At 40.7% G+C, this 20,946-nt stretch overlaps 3 protein-coding genes across 3 annotated transcripts in view; 2 read left to right on the top strand and 1 right to left on the bottom strand.

The window, feature by feature from the left end:
• The window catches only part of LOC128888228 (endocuticle structural glycoprotein SgAbd-2-like), a 469,661-nt gene extending 458,521 nt beyond the window's left edge, over nucleotides 1-11,140 (top strand). Inside the window, exons 2-3 of the mRNA XM_054144931.1 lie at nucleotides 9,915-9,959; nucleotides 10,328-11,140. Of these exons, the coding sequence (XP_054000906.1) occupies nucleotides 10,349-10,747 (399 nt within the window). The 5' untranslated portion in view covers nucleotides 9,915-9,959; nucleotides 10,328-10,348 and the 3' untranslated portion in view covers nucleotides 10,748-11,140. The remainder of the gene's footprint in view (nucleotides 1-9,914; nucleotides 9,960-10,327) is intronic.
• Nucleotides 575-7,890, top strand: LOC128888226 (endocuticle structural glycoprotein SgAbd-1-like). The gene is made up of 4 exons (XM_054144928.1): nucleotides 575-659; nucleotides 5,504-5,637; nucleotides 6,698-6,975; nucleotides 7,468-7,890. The coding sequence occupies exons 1-4, from the start codon at nucleotides 645-647 to the stop codon at nucleotides 7,470-7,472; spliced, it is 432 nt and encodes a 143-aa protein (XP_054000903.1). The 5' UTR covers nucleotides 575-644; the 3' UTR covers nucleotides 7,473-7,890.
• A 3,599-nt stretch (nucleotides 11,141-14,739) lies between the features above and the next one.
• Nucleotides 14,740-17,124, bottom strand: LOC128888227 (endocuticle structural glycoprotein SgAbd-4-like). The gene is made up of 2 exons (XM_054144929.1): nucleotides 17,043-17,124; nucleotides 14,740-15,465 (listed from the first exon to the last, which is right to left on the bottom strand). Exons 1-2 carry the CDS (start codon nucleotides 17,055-17,057, stop codon nucleotides 15,079-15,081), a joined length of 402 nt encoding a protein of 133 aa, XP_054000904.1. The 5' UTR covers nucleotides 17,058-17,124; the 3' UTR covers nucleotides 14,740-15,078.
• Between the last annotated feature and the right edge of the window lie 3,822 nt (nucleotides 17,125-20,946).

Raw genomic sequence — 20,946 nt, 5'->3', positions numbered from 1 at the left:
TATAAAATGCATTTTCACTATTGCAATGCTATTAATCATTAATTTATATTAATGATTGGAATCACTCATGCTCCTCCAGACAGAAAATTTATTATCCAATTTGGCCCTCGTAACTTTGATTCTTCTTCTCTTTCGTTGATCGAGAATATTTATTCGGAAATTATTTACGAAAACTGTAGAAATTACAAGTAAAAAGACAACGTTTCAATGTTATGTATTTAGTCATCTTCGAGACCTACAACAATTTGTTAAAATTTCTTTATAAAATTTTCTTTAAAATTTCAAGTCATCCCCATTTTATTAACACAGATCTCGTAGATAACTCAATGCATGAACTAAAACCGTAGCGTATGCTAATTGATTCAGGCGCCGAAAATGAACAAAGGTGGTGGGCCAAAACGTCGTCCTCGTTTCCCGTGTCGCGATGAAAAATCCGCCACGCTCGACTCATCCGAGCGCATTTTTCCGAAGATGCACTGGTCAGAAGAAGTGCATTGTGAAGAGGGCAGGGATGACCCCTTTCACTGTACCACGTTGCTACGGTCGTGTATATAAAGAGCCGAAGCATCTGACGAAGAAGCACAAGTACCAACCCATCTGCATCCTAACCGCTTCATCGCCGGTGTCCGTGTGACAGAGAGATTATGTTCACTATCAAGGTAGGTACTCAGTCCGTAAGAACACGCAGGCTGACAGTAGCCCGCTAGACTCGGTTTTCATCGTGTCAAGACACGGCGCTCGGACGTCGCCGACGCGGCTGTGAATTATCGTCCGTGTTAGGTGTCTTAGGGGCCATTTGATTTACGCCGACCATGGGGGACGAATTCGCGGTTCACGATGCCCCTGAGCATTTTCAGCAATCGGGTTGCAGGGTGGACAGCTATGGGGGATCGACGAATCCACGGTGACCGGGAGTACTGATAACAGAAGGTTTATTTTTGTTTGTGAGCATTTTTTGAGAGACATGGGTGGATTTGTAAAGGAGTACCTTGCGGTTGGTCTATGGACGGTGGTTTCAGTTGGATGACGAGGAAACTATGTCTGGTCCGAGTATGGTTTCTATTTTCTTATCGAATTTTGCAATTTATTGGATATCGAGGGAAATGTTTAGTGGGTTGGTGAATAGAAAGATGATCTGTTTATACTTTTGTTTTCTTTGGTTGTTTAGTGCTGAGTGTTCGGTTTTTTTAGTTCAAGTGGTCTAAAAATTTTCAATCAGTGTGCAAGAGAACATCGAATTAAAAATGTTAGAATTTCTTTGGACCAGATAAAGTACCTAAAATTCCAGCAACAGTAGCTAATCCTCGTGATGCAGTTCAATCTTACTTGAAATAATATTTTTGACTTCGATAACAAGCGAGGGTTAACGAATGAACCGCGAGACATGTAGCGGCCAACCGGAAGACGAATAAAAACACTTCTCGATAAGGTTAACCGATACGACGATAGTTCAGTAAACGATCGCGAGAAAAGTATTTCCTCGTAATCGTTCGATATCGTATTTCATTTTTTCTCATTTCGCGTCATCGCACCGCGTGCACGCGATAACGTTTATTCGCAATGTGACGTCGTATTTGTCGGAATAAAATGCGAGAGATAAACGCGAGTTTAACGAGGGAACCAGTTTTTATTATTTGTACGAATGTTGCCTTTAATGTTATTCAGAGACACGAATATTCCGTCTGATATTTATGGGAACATAAATATACATTCGTTGCATCCAACAGGTCTCAACATTTATTTATTCTCGATCTATCGACGTTTCGGAACAAATATGTATTTTGAATGTAAAAGGTGGGGGTGTACGAAAAAGTTCAAAATTAAGAAAAATAAAAATGCTATAAAAAATTCAGTATTCAATACCTAGTTATATATAAGAGCGACACATCAAATCTATATCTCATTTTCTTTTGAACTCTGATTCCAATCATTGTAGCTTGTATCAATTCAAAGGGACTTAATATATTTTCTTATTTATACCTCAATCGACAAAATTGTTTGAATTCCTTTATAATTCAAACACACCTAAGTACCAAGTTAATTCACAGCTAACAGAACATTTAATTACACGATTGGAGAATTCTCGTATCGGCGCGAAAGCACGCAACCATAACATTGACAGACGGCATTGCAATCCTTTCGCCATAAGCGTGTAGCTTTTAAATTGCGGAGGACTTGCGTCAGGATAATTCTACGACCGATTACCCGCGCGTAGAATTTCGTTATTATCATTATGTCATTCGTCGGCTGGATACTCGTTATGACATTCACGTTTCGTACTTTGCTTCGAGTCGCAGCTTCTTTCGTTGTACCGCGTTGCCTCCTTATTCGGGACGATCTACGAACCTTTTATTCGCTCATTTGCCTCGATAATTAACTGCGTGACTCAATAATATATATGAATTTATAATTGAACGTTGGAAGGAAAGTATGAGTGAATGAGAGAAGGTCAGGTATAGCTTTCGTTCCTTTTAAGGGTGGATTGCAAAACAAGTAGCATGACGAAGTTATATGCATTATCTACATTTTTAAATTTTATTCTAAATGATGTTGGTTAATGCTCGAATCAACGGAAATTTTTTATTATCAGTCAAACCAAGTGCTCTATTTCTAATTCATAACATTTTCAATCCTTGGCGTTCGAAGATGTTCGGAAGCAATGTCGTTGCGTACAATAAAAATTATCGGAATTCGAACAAGCGAATATGGGACATACATAAAATTAAGAATAGAATTATCATGACAATAACGACGAACCATGCGCGATTGCGTCACTATGTATCTCGTGTCGACACCTTCTTTCTTCGAGGTGGAACAGTCGCAAGAGAATAACGCGTGACATCGATGAGGATCCCAAATACTTTTTCCCGCACACGCATCTGTCATCTTGGATTCCTGTCGTGTGTGCGTCGTTTGTTCGCTTATGTCATCTAAGTGGAACTAATGGAACAAGATGATCGTTTATTACTAATACCTCATTGCTGATGGAGACATTTGTAATGCCTCAATGAAGCGTTAAAGTCGATTTTACGAGTTCTAGATCAGGCTTTAGTCCAAGAGATCGCTGGACCAACACGTCTGGTGGATTTTTCGTAATTTTCTCAAAAAATAGTTCGATAACTCCAGGATTAATCGTTCTCGATATTAATAGATATTTTTATGCGAATAATGATAAGTTCTTGCTAAAGAGGAAGATGCAGAAGAAAGTCGATGAATAAAAAATGAGAATAATTTTCAATTTATAACGGAAATCCCATATGGTCATTTGGAACGTGGTCGATGAAAGTTGAAATAACGAAATCAACCGAAACGAGCCGCGCATAACTAAAGTCAGCATTATCCGTGATCGTTTGACATTATGAATGAAGAAGTTCTTTCATAATTCGACTTATTACGCGTTATAAAGGACAGGTGGACGAGGCGTCATTACCAAGATAGAGATTCCATATTCGTTCCGCGCAATACTTGTGAAATTCGCCGTTTGTCGTTTTCTCGACCAGACCGCGTAACGACGGAGCCCCGGGATCGATTAACAGTTCAGATATCGATTCGTACGTGTCGAGATCCCTCATCGGTGATTAGGATTGCGCCGCGCGAAGCGTGAAACGAATCTGCGCGCCCTCCCAACCGTGGATAAGGTAAACTCGTTCCAAGCATTTTCTTTCACGTATCGATCGATTGGTATTAAAAAGGTTGAATTTATTTCATTTTGGCAGGGATTAATGAAATTGGCTTTTTGTTTTCAAGATTTCTTTAGAAGACTCATCAAGTCCTGTTGATTTAGAAGGAAAGATCGTTGCCAGCGTCTAGTCTTCAGGAGACCTCCTGGGTTTCTTTCTTGTCCTCTTCCATCGTGTTGCTCGGCCTTCTGACAATGAGTCTCTCATTGTCTGAGCGTTTACACGACACGTAGGAAGCGATCGCTTGTTCCAGCTCGGTCATACGGTCAAGGAGAAGGGAAATATCGATTACGGTGCTACGAGAATGAAATCCTGTCCCGGATAAGGTTCCATTGACGCCGTCGTGCGCGATCTGTAATTAGAAACGGGTTGCCAGGGGATTATGGACCGTTGTTCCCAATCCTATTCACGTGTCAAAGGGGTGACTCCTGACCCGTGGGGACAAACGGAATGATTTTCGAGTAGCTTTGACTCGTACATGATTATTAAGTCTGCGATTCGTGTAGTAGGTGGAATCATCTTGGGAAAATTCGGAAAAATTGAGAAAATTAGATTCATAGACAAAAATGATTTTCGAGTTATTCGTGATTTGTACTGTGTATATAGAACAATCGAAATGGAAATTTTCAGAAATTGTATTTCAAATGTCATTTTAATCAAACTAAGCTACTCTATTTTTACACCCGGGCGCGTGATTAATAGAAAAACAGATTGTTACATTTTCTCGTTACTCGAAACAACGTTTCACCAAGCTTCAGAGACATTTTCGCCAGCGACGCGTGTAGAGGACACGGCAACGATGAGAAGCGATCCGATCAGGATGACATTTAGGGCGCGAATCTCTGGCCGGAGTAGAGATTCACGGCTGATGGGGGTTCTTGAATGAAATTACACGTTTCACGGACGCGCCGAGAAAAACGGGCGCATTACACTGTACCACTTTCGTACCGCCATTACGCCGTATTTCATAATGTCATTTGCGACTGATGTAACCGCGTCGTGCAGCCTCTAGGCATTATCATCCTCGCCGTTGCCCTTTGCAGCCGTTCCACACAAAGCCACGCCACCGCGGGACGTTACTTTCACGAATTCTATGAATATTTGAACGAAAGGTTTTGCAAACCTAGGGATCGGCTGTATCCATTGTACCACGAATTTCCCAGGCGCTACCTCTCTTCCCGTGTCACGAGGCTAGAAGGAGCAAACTTTAAAATCCCGCGTACCAATTAAGCTTAATTAACGCGACCGCTGTTCGACGCCTGCCGCGGGAAATCAGCCTCGACCCTACCGAGCTTCTCTATGGGTTTAGAAGGCCTTGCCGTGCCGTCGCAACTCGACCTTTCGTTAAACACCGGCCTGTCGTTAAGATAATTATACATTCAAAACGCGCTGCCTTCGCGGGGTTAACGCAACAAATTTTGTAGCAAATCGGTGGAACCGAGTGGTGGAAAAATTGATAAATACAATTCGATGAGAATTAATAATTGGGCCAATCAGCACAGGTGGCCATTGTATGGCAAAATATAAACCTGGTTATATGTGCAGGAATTAATTTAATATCATGGAATAATATTGTTTTAAATGTATCTTAATATTATTGTTCTTGAGAGAAATTCGTACAGGCGGAACATTAAATGAATCGAATGAAATTTTACTTGTTTCGATCGCATTGTTTCAAATATTTTTATTACTTGTTTAGGTGGATATGAATGTTTTATAGAATTATATGACCTTATGAAATTATGTTCTATCGATCACAAGAAATAATTAGCTTTAAAGAAAATTTCTTACTTAATTTATATAAACAGGAAAAATTGTTGCAGGTGTTTGTGGCGGTCGTACTCTGTACGACGGGGACGTTAGGAGCACCTCAACGGCCCAGTGGTGGGGCTGACAAAGATGCCGTGATCACATCTCAGCAGCTCGAAGTCAACTTCGACGGCAATTACGTCAATAAGTAAGTAGAACCGTCATCCCGAGAAACGTTCTCCGTAGAATCTGACGACTCCTATCATCCCAGGTAGACGGAAACAGATTATAGCGGGGAACGAGCAGCACGAAGATAATTATCGCGTGACAGACGAAGAAATATCGTACAATACGGTTTTAATTTATTGTTCTGCGAAAGTGGGTCAACACTCGAAACAGAAAAATGTGTTCCATCGGTTCTTTATCTGTAAAAGTCATTTATTTTCAGAATACCGGTTGATTCGATTAGTTTAGAAGGCAACGTAGAGAATTAGTGTGTACATTTTTCACTAGCTTCTCAATTTTGCGATTCAATTTAACATCCTGGAAATGTAAATATTCTAATTCTTCTTATTCTAACTTCGTTTAATTTAAATTCTAAAAGTATTGTGACGGATACTTTGTCTCCGATACTTTTATTAATACTTTATTAACACAAGTATTCCACAAAGGGCTCGAATCATAATGTTTCCCCAATTCTCGTTTTACTTTTTCGAGATCGAGGTCGATCTGATAAATAACGCAGAGAAAGTCAAGTCCAAAGTTAAAAGGTCCGCCGGACGTTTTATTGCGCGACAAGTTGCAACGAGATAGCTTTATTCGTCGCGGCGCGGTAAGCAAAGTAATTACACAAGGTGAAAACAATGGACGGAGGATAACAGGTATTCGTGCTCGATGACGTCGGCTTATTCACGTGGTTCACAACTGTCGCCCACTGCAATCTCCGTTCTGCATAAGCGCGTTGTTACCGATTCGCTATTGATTGCTACCGTGCTCAATGTTTCTCTTTTAATTACGCCGCCATTCCTCCTCGTCGAATCGATCATTCCGATTAATTCCCACTCTTGCACGCTGCAGTCGCTGTAATTTGTTCGATTGAAGCTCGATTTTTATTTAGGACTGACATTAAAAATCGTTTCAAACTCTTTATTGAATATTCGGTGTATTTAGAATAGTTAGGAAGAATTGATCACACTTTCATCTCTTTATCATTTATTACCCAAATACGTTTACTTTTACTCGACTCAGTCGCTTCTGCGGTTGTTTAGCTTCGAAACGAGCAATGGTATCAGCCACCAAGAATCTGGCCAGCCTAAGCAAGTAGACAACGAAACACCAGTGGTCTCGCAGGGTTCGGACTCTTACACGGCGCCGGACGGTCAACAAGTCAGCATCACGTACATAGCTGACGAGAATGGCTTCCAAGTGCAAGGATCTCACATCCCCACGGCACCACCGATACCACCAGAGATCCAAAGGGCGCTCGAGTGGAACGCGGCTCACCCCGAAGAGGACGATGGCGGTCAACCACGACCACCTGCCCGAGGTTTGTTCCACCCTCCACGCCCAATGACACTATAACTTCAACGCTTGTTCGTTTAATTGTCTCCCGGGTCGCGAACAAGATCTACCTCGGCGATAGGAAGCTATTCGGAAACCACGTGCAGTTTGGGGCAGTGGTTTCCAAACTTCTTGGGAAGCGTCACCCTCCAAAATAAACAAATTTTGCGCGATAGATAAGGATTAAGAGGAAAAGTGTTTCAGTTCTTCATATTTTTTTTTTTTTTTTTTTTTTTTTTTTTTTGTTAAATATCTATCTTTAAATAATATATCATTTTATCGTTCAGTATATATGATCATGCTTGGCAAAGAAAGTAATTTCCATCGAACATAAGTGCATTGGAAAGAACAAACTATCGTGTCATAGTATAGTAATTTCTTTAAACTAAATGTTGCGCGTTAACGTAAGTTAGAGTGTCGGTTATAATTAATGCGAAAGTGGTGGCAGTCAATTAACAATACAATTCTCGTTTCGCAGGTTAATCAGCCCAACTATACCTCAAACGTGACCTGATTTCGAGCCAAGCCAGCCATGGACAGAACCGACCCCGAGCCTCCGATGCAAACCATAAAAATAAATATAGTGTGGTATATTAATCTAGGATTATACATAACAGTAAACAAAAAAAAAACATATGGCGCGAGCCAAGCCAGTATATAATAACTATATACTTCGAGATTCTTTATCTTTACCTGTATAGAAGAAAGTAAAATGCGCACTGTTCAGCAGCTTACGACAGGATCGTGCCGATGCGCGCACGCTGCTTTCACACCGTAAAACGCGGAAAAATGGCGACGCCATCGCGGCTGCGAGGACGCGTATCGAGCGTCGATAGTATATATTATACGTATACTTTAACTTGTGATTTTTGTATATAAATAAAAGCGTTTTGCCGAAGAATTATCTTTCGTTCCTTTCGCGACGACGCTGGGGGCGCCTGACGACCTCTTCAGTGAGTTCTCCTTTTCCTTCTGCTTGGTAACGATATGAAAGTTCAACATACAGAGTATTCTTATATTATTTTAAATCAAACTTGGAGTTCAAGAAATTTTCCAAACAGCAATATTTATTCGACTGACGATTCTTATTGAGAAAAACAAATAATACAAAAGCAATACAGTTCCATCTTCAATGACAACTTCAGAACAATATGCCCAATTTCGCCTCGTTGTAAATTCCTCCTCGTATACTCATCCATTTGCCAAAGGTTTCGCAACTTTACTTAGAGCCGAAGACAGCAGACGAGCTCATACACGGTATTGAAAAGGTCCCGAGACAATTCCAAAATTGTTAGTAACCACGACGAACCACGGTTCGACATTGACCCAAAAGAGATGAACACCTGAGGGAGCATACGTTTTTTCCGTTTCTTTTTTCATTCTAGAAGAGTCGCTAAACCATGTCGGGCATTTAAATGAAAAATGTGATTGATGGTACTTGTCGCAATGAAAAAAACTATAGTGGCACTGAACGGCATAATAGCTGTACAAAGTATTCAAAAGCCACCGATTCCGCACATCGCAACCGCGTTTCCCCTGACAGATCATTTTTCAGCCTCAGAGCCTTTACCGCTCGAAAGGTCACCTCGGATCATGAGATTAATTGCTTTCACGCGCATCGTTGCTACCTTGTTTATCGGGGTACGTTATGAAAAACTAACAAACGTTTAATCGTCGTCATTATTGTCTGTATATTATTATTATTATTATACCAAATTATTTATTAGTGGAAGTCGTCAGTGGACTTATCGATAAGACTGGAGTAGCAGATACTGTCTTAAAATATTTTTTTTGCCAATTGTTTATTAAATTTTTGGGTCGATCAAATAAAATCTATTTTTCTAAAATGCCTTAACAGTATCGAATTTGAACATAATAGTGAATTGGTAGTAGGGTTTGTTTCAATGTATTTTTGAGTAACGTGTCTGTCCATTACTCGGCGCTTCTACTTGTGCTGACGATAGTAAATGCTATCCAATATTGAAGCAAGTTTTAAGTTAACTTGAATATTCTAACAAATAATTATATGAAGAAATATTTACAATTAAATTTTCTGACCATACGTCGTTTCAAACTTGATACCTGTTATAGGTTAAAATCAGTATGAATTTTTTCTTTATAAACACTAATACTAATTAATTTCTGAAGAAATTAATGATGGTATTACATCGTCGGTTTTTCTCCAATCTCGCTACTTTTTAAATAAACTTGTATCAATCGAACCAGTGAGCACTGTACCATCGTTATCATCGACGAGAACGGCCACAAGTAGAAGCAGCCAGTAATAGACAGACACGGTTAGCCAAGTCGTACCGAATTCAACGCATACTATTCAAATATCCAAATTCAAGTTTTTCTGAAAACAATACTACCGTCTATCTATCGTAGCTAACAACCACTCATTTACGGTATATAAGTTTAACAATAAACTTAACAAAGACGAAAGAACTTCCTAGCTACTTCAAAATAATCCTTATTCTTATTAAATCGCAATTACCCACAAATACCGCGCAACCTAATATACTTAAGCCAACTAATCACCATCGTGCCATCGTAGATTGACAGTCTACGAACACGAAATCTCGTAACAAAGAGAATTATGTTCGTCCCTGCAACATCAACGTGAAACGATCGCGCTGTTAACGTCTCAAATGAACCGTCTCAGAAGTAAAGTGTTAAAATTGATGTCTGATGTGTAATTTGTATATTTATAGCAGGCACATATTTACAATACCAGTTAATTGAGGTTGAAGGCGCGGATTGATTACAGGTTGCTCGTCCCATAAGCCAGCCGGAAAGGTTTCCTACGATACGTGTTGCCGACCGTGCGAAGGCTGAACCGGTATCATCGAGTGACATTTGACGCAAAATGTCGATGATAGCGAAGACTACCTCAAACTATAAAAGGTGGACGGGATAGACTAGCGGCCGTCAGTACGATTTCACACGCGATAACTGGAAAATCACGAGGTACAAAACTGTTCGGTAGCGGTGCGTCTAACAAATCCTGGATCCTCTAACGAACTCGATCGACCTGGGACGTTGACATACGAGGATTTCTTCGATTTATCGTGACCTTTCACTCGAATGAAAACCGAATCGATCGTTACTTTTCATTCAGGCCTGCACAGTTGAAGACTGTGATGCAGAAACTGGTCGTTGCCATTCCTGACATTAATAGAATCGACAAAATTTGTTTTCGAGACCGGTTCTTGCACCGCAGTCTTCGATTCGAGTGCATTCAGGTCACGATTACCCCCAGCGACGGGGAAGACTAGGCTCTTTTCTAGCTTAATCAATTTTATTTTACGTTTCTTTTTAAGTTAACTTCTTTCCAGGAAGTCCCTTCAGCCCACGTCATGTACGCCCGCACGGTTTTCCTCTTGAACCTGATGGTTGTGGTGTTGGCCGCGGACAGGGAGATACCCATCGTCAGTCAGAGCCAAGACATCAGCCCAGACGGCAGTTTCTCGACGAAATGGGAAAGCGGAAACGGCATCAGCTTCCAGGAGGAGGGATTTTTGAAGAACGCGGGCCAGAAGGACGCAGAGGCTGAAGAGGTGCGTGGCTCTGCCTCGTGGACCGCACCAGACGGGACCAAATTGAACCTTGGTTGGGTGGCCAACGAAAATGGCGCCACTTTCCAGGGCGCTCATCTGCCGACGCCACCGCCCCCGCAACCGGTGCCAGTTCTCATCCAGCGAGCCCTCGACTGGATAGCAGCTCATCCCTACAAGGAGGAGAAGAATAGATTGTAATTTTCCACGGCATCCCGTTTCGTCAAAACAACGTTTCGCGAACGAACCTGGGCGGAATTCGTTGCCTTCCTCGATCGGTGTGGATCATTCTTCAGGATTCTCTTCATGTTCCAAGAGCGTTTCGGAGCCGTTCATCCGCGTGGATGGCTTTCCAGTGTGTTTCCACGCTGTAACGCGGATACTGTATCGTCTACGTCTGAAAAATAAAGTGAGAAGTAAATATTCGGAGACAGTGGCGTCGTTGTAACCTGTTGACGATATTTGGTTTATTTTCTTCCGTCTGTTAGATAACGAGACACGTGTGAATGTCGCTGAACGTTTTTGTCGATAGGTAACCAGGGAGAAAACTGAAACGTGGATATGTATGAAGAGTAATAAATCGATACACACTGATTGGCAACGTTTGATTATATTAAAGAGCTTTTCGATTAAAAGCATTCCTCTGTAAACTCATCACCGTACGTATACTTCCCTATAATACTAGGTATAAAACTAGGTTGGTATGCTGAGAAAGGTTAGAGTATTCCAAATATACGAAATGATGCGTTAAATAAAGCATTACATGCAAAACCGGTGAAAAGTGATTTCCACCGAAATAACATGAATTTGGTGTGCAACCTATTTATAGCGAAAATAGGGTGCGACAGGTGTGACGCGATAGTGCGGAAGACGAGGTCGAAGGTTATCGTTGAAGGAAAGAAGAAGGAGAACTATTGCGCAAGGTGTCGGAGGAGGAAAGTTGCTCGTAGCAGCAGATGCGTTGTCACTGTCGACGGCGACGTCCTCGTTCGTTTGGACTGCACTCTCCTTGGTAGACGCGGAAAACTATCCGCCAATGCAAACAGCTCTCGCACGCGTGCATTGTTATGCGTATTTACGGGTTACTTTGTTAAATTGTTTACGCTGGCAATGCAAATAGACAGATCCGCGTATTACCACGCGGAAATGACATTACCGTAGTGCGTCGTGAATTGGAGAAGAATTTTCCGGTTTCTTTGGTGTAATAGAGACGTAAGAGTATAATTCTCAATTTTGGCTTTATTGTATCCCACGGAATTTCTAAAAAGATATTCACCTGTAGTTAAACAGCTTCTACCCATACAGCAAACATTAGAGTAAAATAAATTACAAGAATGAGTAATTTACCAATCCATACGATTACCATAACATTTTTACATTCGTTACACCAAAGATATTAATTTGTAATACATGCAACTCTTGCACAGTGCCTGTGGTTAAGACTGTGGCATTGGGTTAATAAATTCCTTATGTAATGTTTGCTGTAATACTAACAAATTTATGCCACCCGATACCTTAATGTAATATTCGAACATTTTTATGTTCTTTGTACATCTCGTGTTCATAATAAGTGTTTCATAACTGTTATACCGGTTGTAACACTTTCTTGAAATGCTGTCAATATAATCCCGACACTCGAATCTAATTATGGGCGTCGCAGAGTGGAATAAATTTTGTTAAAAACAAACAAATTCGATGCTACATTCGAACCAGACAGTAAAGATGTAACGAAGACAGACTAGTAGAGTCATAGATGAAATGGAGGAGAATGAAAAGGCAATACGAAATAAAACTGAATGGAACAGTTAGGGAGCAAGGAAGGAGGATGATAGGAGAAAGTTGTAGTTTATGGTATGGATCGAAGGTGACATATTTACGTTTCTGCGTGGGTCTCGGACCAATGAAAGAATGAATGAGAGCAATAATACGTATCTTCCCTGTAATACAGGCGACAGCAAGCACCTATGGCTACCAAATAGAAAAAGAAAATAAACATCTCGCTAATTTTTCTTCATCGGAAACGCATGATTTACGATTGGAGTTTCACTGTAAATTTTTCGGTTAAGACTCGGAAGATAGATGACTTGCACTCGCGACAGGACGTGGAAGACCAAACGTTATGTAATCCCATTGTAAATAGCGAACATTACGAGTACTGAAATAGCAACGTGTGACAGCGACACTTGTGAAAGTTCAACGAAAGTTCTTCGAGATTGAATCGGTTTCGGTTCCAAGATGCCCGCAGGAAGAGTACCAGCGTGTTAAAATGACAGGGGACCTCCCCTTGAGAAAGTCACGCGACGGAATGACTGCTTGACTATGATCTAACGCGACTGATCGGCAAAAACGAACCTAATGTGAATAGTTAATAGTAAGTGGAATAAAAAGCTTTTGTTGTATGAACTATTTGCTATATGGAGCAAATCGATGTTTCGGTTACTTTCGAATAACGCTTCTGGAAATAAACAACTGAAATGCTGTTTCAAACATGACCTATCGAAAGGTCCGTTTCCGGTATCTCTTATGGTTCCCAAGAAACACGTTAAAATTCTTAATTGATTCATACGGGAGACGTTCCGTCGTTTTCGGCAAGAACAGGTTGAAGTTAAACAAGTTCACGCTGTCCACGTGGCACTCGTTTTCGAATACATTACACGGGGGAGATACCTGCGTGACCACAGTTCGTGATTGATTAACAATGGCACGGTAGCACTCCAAGCGAGCACGTGCTTAAAACACTGCACTGCCTCGAGCTGGAAACTTTCTATCGTAAATCAGCAAGAACTTCACAGAACCGTGAACAGATCATGTTGCTTCGCGAAATTACACTACTTCGGGACGTCGATGTATTCATTTGCACTTCTCAGATTAAAACTTATGCCTCACTGTATGTATTTATTTATGCAAGATAAATATGCAGACTGTGCAACTGCAATATACATGAAATAATAATAATAATATAATGTGTTTATAATGTAGAATGCAGATACATTTGCAAAAGTACCCACAGTCCGCATACGCCAAAGAAGTTTGTCAATTTGTATAATGAAAGAGGAATCCTGAACAATGATAACAAATTGTTAGTTCTGACGAGGTAATCTAAAGTTCGTTGCGCATTAGTAGTGCAATTCTGTTTGGTCGCTGCATCTGTAACAGACAAGGTATCTGTACAAGATGGCTTAACTTAGCCTTTCCAAACATTCGCTGTAAACTAGATTTAACTCGAATTGCATCGATATTTGATTCGGCACGCAATTCATCCAAAACTGAATGAATTCGAGACCTAGGTATAAATAGCAGCTGGATTTATAGTCACGAGTAAAGTTACAATTGATCCATGGACAAGTTCGTTTAAAACTTAATAATAAGTGAGAGGTATATACCTGGTAGATTTACGAAATGAATTTAAAGTCAATGGTATTAAACAGAGTTGTCAGAAGTAAAAGTACTTCCGCAGAAGTGGCCAGATATGCGAAAGAGTCTGTCACTTGTTGATTTTTGATCACGAAACAGTTTGCCTAATGGAAAGGGAGTTGAAGTGTTTATACAGGGAGATTGGTCTGTAGATGCCACTGACGAAAAGAAAGTACAAGCAAGAGAATTACTAAAACGTGACACGAGGTAAAACCAGCTGACAGCATTTTCAAAACTCGAGGTACTTAGTATAAATAGTTTTCCAATGGAAAGTTTAATCATTAAATTATTTTTCTTTCGAGACATTCATTCCTTCATAAATTAGTCTGTATCTGTTTCTATTATCTCTTGATGATTGTAAATATATTCAATGTTACTAACCACCATATTTACAAATACCCTTCCTGAAACCTTCCCAACCAGCTGGAAATGCATTAACGGCTGTTAACATTCCAATTCCACTGCCAAATTTGACTTGCCTCGAAAAAACCCAGATAGCTAACGAAGGGGTAAACACAGTTCGCCTCCGAAGTACAGATACGTGTCCACGGATCACGGAGTCCCCCAGGTATACAGCAACCGAATCTGTCGCACGAACTGGATCCCCACTACGCCCTTACCACCGCAATCGATCCTCACCAGTCATCTCTTCCCGCGACGTCGCATGGCCTCAACCTGCTCGTTCTCGGATTAGAGAAAGCTGCACCCCGTTTCATCGCTCATACGCCAACCACGCGTGTCTATTCTAAATGATCAGGGAGGTAAAAATGAACTCGATCTCTCTCTTGAATTGCAACGTTTAATCCGTATGCACCGTGACACATACACACAACAACGATTATTTACAACGTCGTTGCTCGTGGTACATGCTCGCGTTTGCACGCGCGACGATACATAATACACAATACATTATATAATACGGTACAACACGATACGATACATATATATATGTGTACATATATAAGTATACAATAAATATTTACAACAGATTGAACCAGAGTGATACGCGTTTCGTTAGAACTGGAGAGGCGACGACGGCGAGCGACTCATTGTATCTCGTGGACAGGAGTTAAAGAGGGACGCTCTGGTGAGATCACTGACGACGGACGTCCTATTGTTTACACCTGATTCTGGTCCTCCTTGGACGGATGCGCCGCTATCCATTCCAACGCCTTCTGGATGAGGGGAGGGATCTCAGGCGTGGTGGGCAGGTGAGCGCCCTGCGGCTGGAATCCGTCGGCGTTCGCCACGTACGTCAGCGAGATTTGTTGACCGTCGTCGCTCGGGTAACTGAAGCTACCCTGGGCGTTCATCGCCTCGTTCTCCGAGCCTGCGTTCTCAACTTGACCTTCCTCCTGGGCTTTGATCCCGTTTCCGGCCTCGTAGTTCCACTTGTACGAGCCATCCGGGTTTGGACCCTCCTGGCTTTGGCTGACGATAGGTATCACATCGTCTGCGGGAGCGGGGGCAGCTACCACGCAGCTTGCCAGCGCGATCACGGCTACCTGGGGGACGCAGAGGAGATGAAGAGGGGTCTGATCAACATTTTTTGGGGGTGTTTAGATTCTATAGATTGAAAGTGTATAACAAATAATACTAAAATAAAATTCCCACAGTTCTGTATCAATTAGGACTATTAAGATCCAAAATAAAGTTTCCAAACACCATTTCGGACAATCAATTCAGTGAGTCGAACGATCAATTGTTTGCGTGTATCTAATCGACAGTAATAGGTTGAATTTAAACGAGCTTCAAAGTTTAGCGAAGTTCTAATCGCGACGTCCGATTATATCTACGCGGCAGCAGAACAAACACCGCGCGCAATTTCCGCGTAAAGACGTCGCTGTAAATAAACAGATATCCAACGTTTCCACGAGCGTGCGCGAGTGCTTCCCCCGTTCGTTGTTCACGTTATTGTGCTTAAACGGCCATAAATTACGTCGCGGAAGACCGATTCCCTGGTAATTACACGTCTGCGGGGTGCGATTTAAACGAGGTATCGGACCACGTATCAGTCCGAGAAATCGATTACAACATTGCTCGTCGCCAGTGACGGGCAGAAATTTATTCGTATTACAAGTGACGAATAGAAACACCCTGCCGCTATTTATTCATTAGGTTCATTAATTCAACGTGGACTTTAATTGTGTTTTATAATTCGTTTCATTTGGTTGCAATAAAGTAGTCTCAGAGAGTAACATAACATATACTTTGTAAAAAAACCGTTTATTATAGTCTTTCTATGATTGTCTTCGGTAGTTACGACTACTGAAATTGCACAGAGAATTTGATTTACACTTGTCTAATTAGGAAGAATACATATTCTTCGGCATCCTTTAAACTATTTTATTGAAACCGAACTATGTAATATTCCAAACGGATATAAAAAAGAACAGCAAACTCTATGACTTGGAACTTTACCAACTTTTATCGACCAAGTGTTAGATTCACAATTGTTTACCTTTTACTTTATCTGTTTATCCCTTGTATCCCCATTTGTCAATTGATTTACGATTAATAATAACAAGTAAGCGCGATTCCGTCGTCGAAAACGACGGCAAACTCGCCGCAGTAGTGATACCGTTTCGAGTCAGCCATCGCCAGTGGTAGCGTGACTGTTACTAGATCAGACATAACTGACTCCATTTGATCGACACTTCTTTTCTGCATCTTGTGAACTATACTCGGCGTTCAATTTAAAACAACTCTCCAGACAAATCGAGTTTCGTGCAAGTGAAAAATTAATTCAACTTTACTCGGGAGAGTCACTTCTCCCTGATCACCCTACTCACCTCTCCACGTGTGCGATACCTCACCCCGAAACCTGGCGAACCGACCGAGCCAGAAAACGAATTATACCAAAGACGACATCACCGGACGACGTTTCACATAGTATCCCCGGTCACGCACAATAGCATCGCGACGGTAACGCGATCGCGGCACTCGACGATATCTCCTAAAACCGATTACGGCTCACTGAATCCCGATCGGACGACGGGGCGTCGCCCCCCGCGTCCCTTTTTCTCGCGAAACGACGTTATTTTTCTGCCGTTCGTTTCGTTGCAGTTTTAATTGCGCTTACCAGTGACGTGTACATGCTGCAGCAGTAATCGCTGATGGGCAAGTGTTTATCAAGCCCCGCAGCGCTCGTCGTATATATACCCCTGGAGGCATCACCAATACGATCGTTTGCCTAAGTAACGATAGCCACTGTGTTCCTAAGAGGACGCACATGGGACACGGGGACAGAGCGGGAGAGAAACAACCAGTTGGCACGATAGAGACGACGATAGCGACACAGAGGCTGAGGGACCTTAAGGGGGGTTACACGGATCCTCGTTTAACGCGCGGCAATGCACGCCGCGGCGTGCATGTGTGGGAAACGTACGGGGACAACAACACACTGTGCATCACCCGGAGAGAGACTACCATCCCGGGGATCAGCATGTCACATTGCGCTAAATGTCATCGGGTCCCCGTTAAAGGATGCTTACTCAATTGTCATAATTTCTTTAACAACGCGACGCCGCGTTCGGGAACCCTTTCGGGGGGTGTTTGGGGGATCGGTGGGTAAAAGGAAGGTTTCAGGGTGTGGCTGGGTTGTATTTGGTCTTCTATCGTGGGCCAGGGTGGGTGGTGGTCGTGGAAACCGCAGGTCTTTGAAATGCAGTATATTGGGTATTCGGGGTATGTTGGGAAAGTGTTGGGAAAGTTAGGTAGATAGAAAGGGTTCGTTGAGATGAGTTAATGGAAATTATACATTTCTTGTATGATAACTAGACGCGAATGTTTATGATTGTTCATGAAGTTTATAAAACCAAGAAACATATTGCATAATCGAATTAGGTATAGAATACACTTGGCCAGAAGGATTTACAGTAGCCAGTTTTTCCGATACTAGCCTTTCCTATGATTAACATATTGGATAGTGGACGTCTTACCGTGTTACATGGATTGTGGCAAAGATTATCACGCTTCGCTCCCAGATAAGATACACATCTCTGACGAAGCTATTTATGCAACAAACGCACTTATCCTCGTGATTGCTCTTCATGCTCTTCTGTTCGTGTATTGTCTTCAGTTCTTTATATTTTGAAGCTCGGAATTTAAAGAAAATTAAAATTGAAGAAAATCCAAGCAGAATTTAACATTTACATTTCAATCTGACATTTCAGCTCCTCACTAATAAAAAAAATTGATAAAATTGAAAACCCTTACAGACAAATATTAAAAGTAAATACTAAATCACTCCTTATTTACTACTTCTCGTACATTTATCTTATCAACCGCAAGCGTATCTCGTTATCGTTTAAATAATCAAATCCTCTGACAAGTGCTCATCGAGTACCTTGAAACATTCATCGGTAACAAGATCCTTGCTGAACGCAATAATTTAATCCCATAACTACAGAATGCCATCGTTAACTGTTCACCCTGTTTCTCTTCATAAATAATAATTCCCATCGTTTAACTTCTAATATTAATGAACCGTCGACTAGACGATCCGTCACGAATTAACGACCCGTCTAAATTTTTCTTGTACCCGGATCCGATTACCGAGATATCGAGACAACGATACCGATAGCCATCGTTGGATTTTAAATATCATGAATAGTTGGCGAGCATGACGCGTCTCAGCTAGACGGTTTCAATTACCGACTTGGAAGCAACCTCTTATTACCAACGCTCAATTATGCGATGATCACAATGCCCTGTCAAAGTTCTAACAGTTCACTTTGCGCGCTAATTTTCTTTTTAAACATAAGAAGCTATGATCATGCATAATGGCCGATAATTACGGTAGAATTCTACGATGCTGATAGTAATTACAGAGTACGTGGTAATATCTACTCTTTTTCTTAGAACGTTCAAACGTCAATTCCAACAATCAAACGCGATACTTTCTTGTGTTTTTTTATCTACATGCGTCTCGTAGATTTGTTTTTTTATATTATTATTATTATTATTATTATTATTATTAACGTATAATATTTTTTACTTTCATCTAAGCAAAGTGAAGGCACTTGGCAACATTTTCTACGCATCTTTCTATTCTATTTTAGACATCCTCGACGCATCGGTATTACCTTGGATTAAGTATAGCTGTGCATCCATCTAATCAGGAATCAAAGTTGATTGGAATGTCGAGGATTGTTTATCGATTGGCATTAATGATTGTATATTAATTATGATTGTATATTAATTATGATTTTGTCCTAGCGACTGGTTTTTATATGACAAACTTATTGCAATTTAATCGTCGTTTTGTGTGAGTGAATCTTGATTGACGTGACATTCATAAACTGTTGTTGGTTAATAAAGTAGTTGTAAAATAAAATGTGTGGTATAGTGTAGCTGTTGAATATTTCTTTGTATTTATTTACTAATAATTTATGATTAATTTTTGTCATGATTGCAAAAAAATATGCAAAGAAGAAAATCTATGGGTATACTTCAAAACTGTAGTTAATTACTAAACCAGTTGTAAAATAAAATGTGAAATATGATGTAGCTGTTCAATATATCCTCGTGTTACGAATTATTCTCTACGAGGAGTATAAAAATAAGGAAAGTCTCTTGTATAAATACAAAAAAAAAAAACTGAACTTTTTAAAATCTAACGAATTGTGCTCTCGCTGGATCGCATCGATCATTCTACTTCAAAGGGGATAGCTTCGATCCACTCCAATATAAAATTACTGTAATCGAACCGACTAATAAATTATTCGTTAAATTGACGAAAGGGCGATTAATTATATTCCGTGAGAGGTTACTCCGCTTCTTCTACGGAAAAGGCAAGGAATTCCTGAAACGATAATAAATTCTCGTTTCCTCAGGAATGTCAAGTTCCTTGTTAGAAACAGCAGTTGCGACGGTGCGTGATTCACTGTGGCACGTCATCGATATCTATGAACAAGTATGATATTTCGTTGCCTTACTACTACTCGGATACATTTTTTCAACATTACTTACTTCAAAGTGACAAAAATATTTTGAATCTTTAAGAATAATTTATTACAAAATCGAAAACAATAGAAAACTAAATGTGATAAAGATCGATGAATGTGTCTTTTAGGTCTCCAGTGACTAATCGACACGTCAAAATACGGAATAAATGCCTTCTGCAAATAGTCATCGGTTCACCATATGCCAGATTGCGGTATGGCAAATATAAGGGAAAGTCTGTCTGATATATTTGAACGTTTAATTAGCTGTATTACGTAATACGACCAGTGCATACAAAAGACGTCCAAATAAATATCACCCGTGAAAGCAACTAACTAGGTAACATCATTTGGGAACGTCCATTGAGCATGCTCGGAGCGAAGGGTTGAATCGAACCGATTCTCCATCACCATCGTTGTACCTTGTTAATTCGCTTCGAGTTAACCGAAACTTTTCGCGAATAAATCACGCGAACCTGAGGAACTTTCTAACTGGTTGTTCCATCAGTGAAGACACGAGCCAATTAAATAAATCTGTAACCGTTTGAACTCGTGTTAAAGAACCGTGTGGGTGGCTTGATATTGATAAATAACTTGAGTGCAATAAGTAGAGTAAATAAACCAGCAATATTTTTTAGTCGTCGTTAATTTTAATTTTAATTTCATTCAAAATTCTTTCGAACGTTACTGGGAACATCCTTGATGGTTAGTAAATAATAAATATATAACAACATACATTGAACCAAAATTCTATCAAAAATCATTTATCGATAAAATGAATATTCCTCCTGAGATCCATTCTTAAAGTGATTTCCGTTAAACTTGTATATTCGGAGTCCATCGGTGGCGATTGATGCGAGCCACGGTTCAGACAAAAAGGTGGTAAAAATTTCCCCTGCTATTATTCTCCAAGTTTAAGAACCGTTGCCGCGAGCGATCTCGTATTCGCTGCATCGAGCCTCAACGACTCCCTCGCGGAATAGCGTCTCCTGTGTGAGATTAATACCCGGACTTCGGGGGAACTGAATTCACGGTTTGTAA

Source organism: Hylaeus anthracinus, unplaced genomic scaffold (genome assembly GCF_026225885.1).
Source record: "Hylaeus anthracinus isolate JK02 unplaced genomic scaffold, UHH_iyHylAnth1.0_haploid 11989, whole genome shotgun sequence".
Taxonomy (NCBI): Eukaryota; Metazoa; Arthropoda; class Insecta; order Hymenoptera; family Colletidae; genus Hylaeus; species Hylaeus anthracinus.
The sequence above is the reverse complement of the archived record's forward strand: the minus strand, read 5'-3'. Positions and strand labels throughout refer to the sequence as shown.

Coding starts and splice junctions, on each gene's coding strand:
- LOC128888226 (XM_054144928.1), top strand. Junction 5,638..6,697: donor GACGGCAATTACGTCAATAA/GTAAGTAGAACC, acceptor GCGGTTGTTTAG/CTTCGAAACGAGCAATGGTA.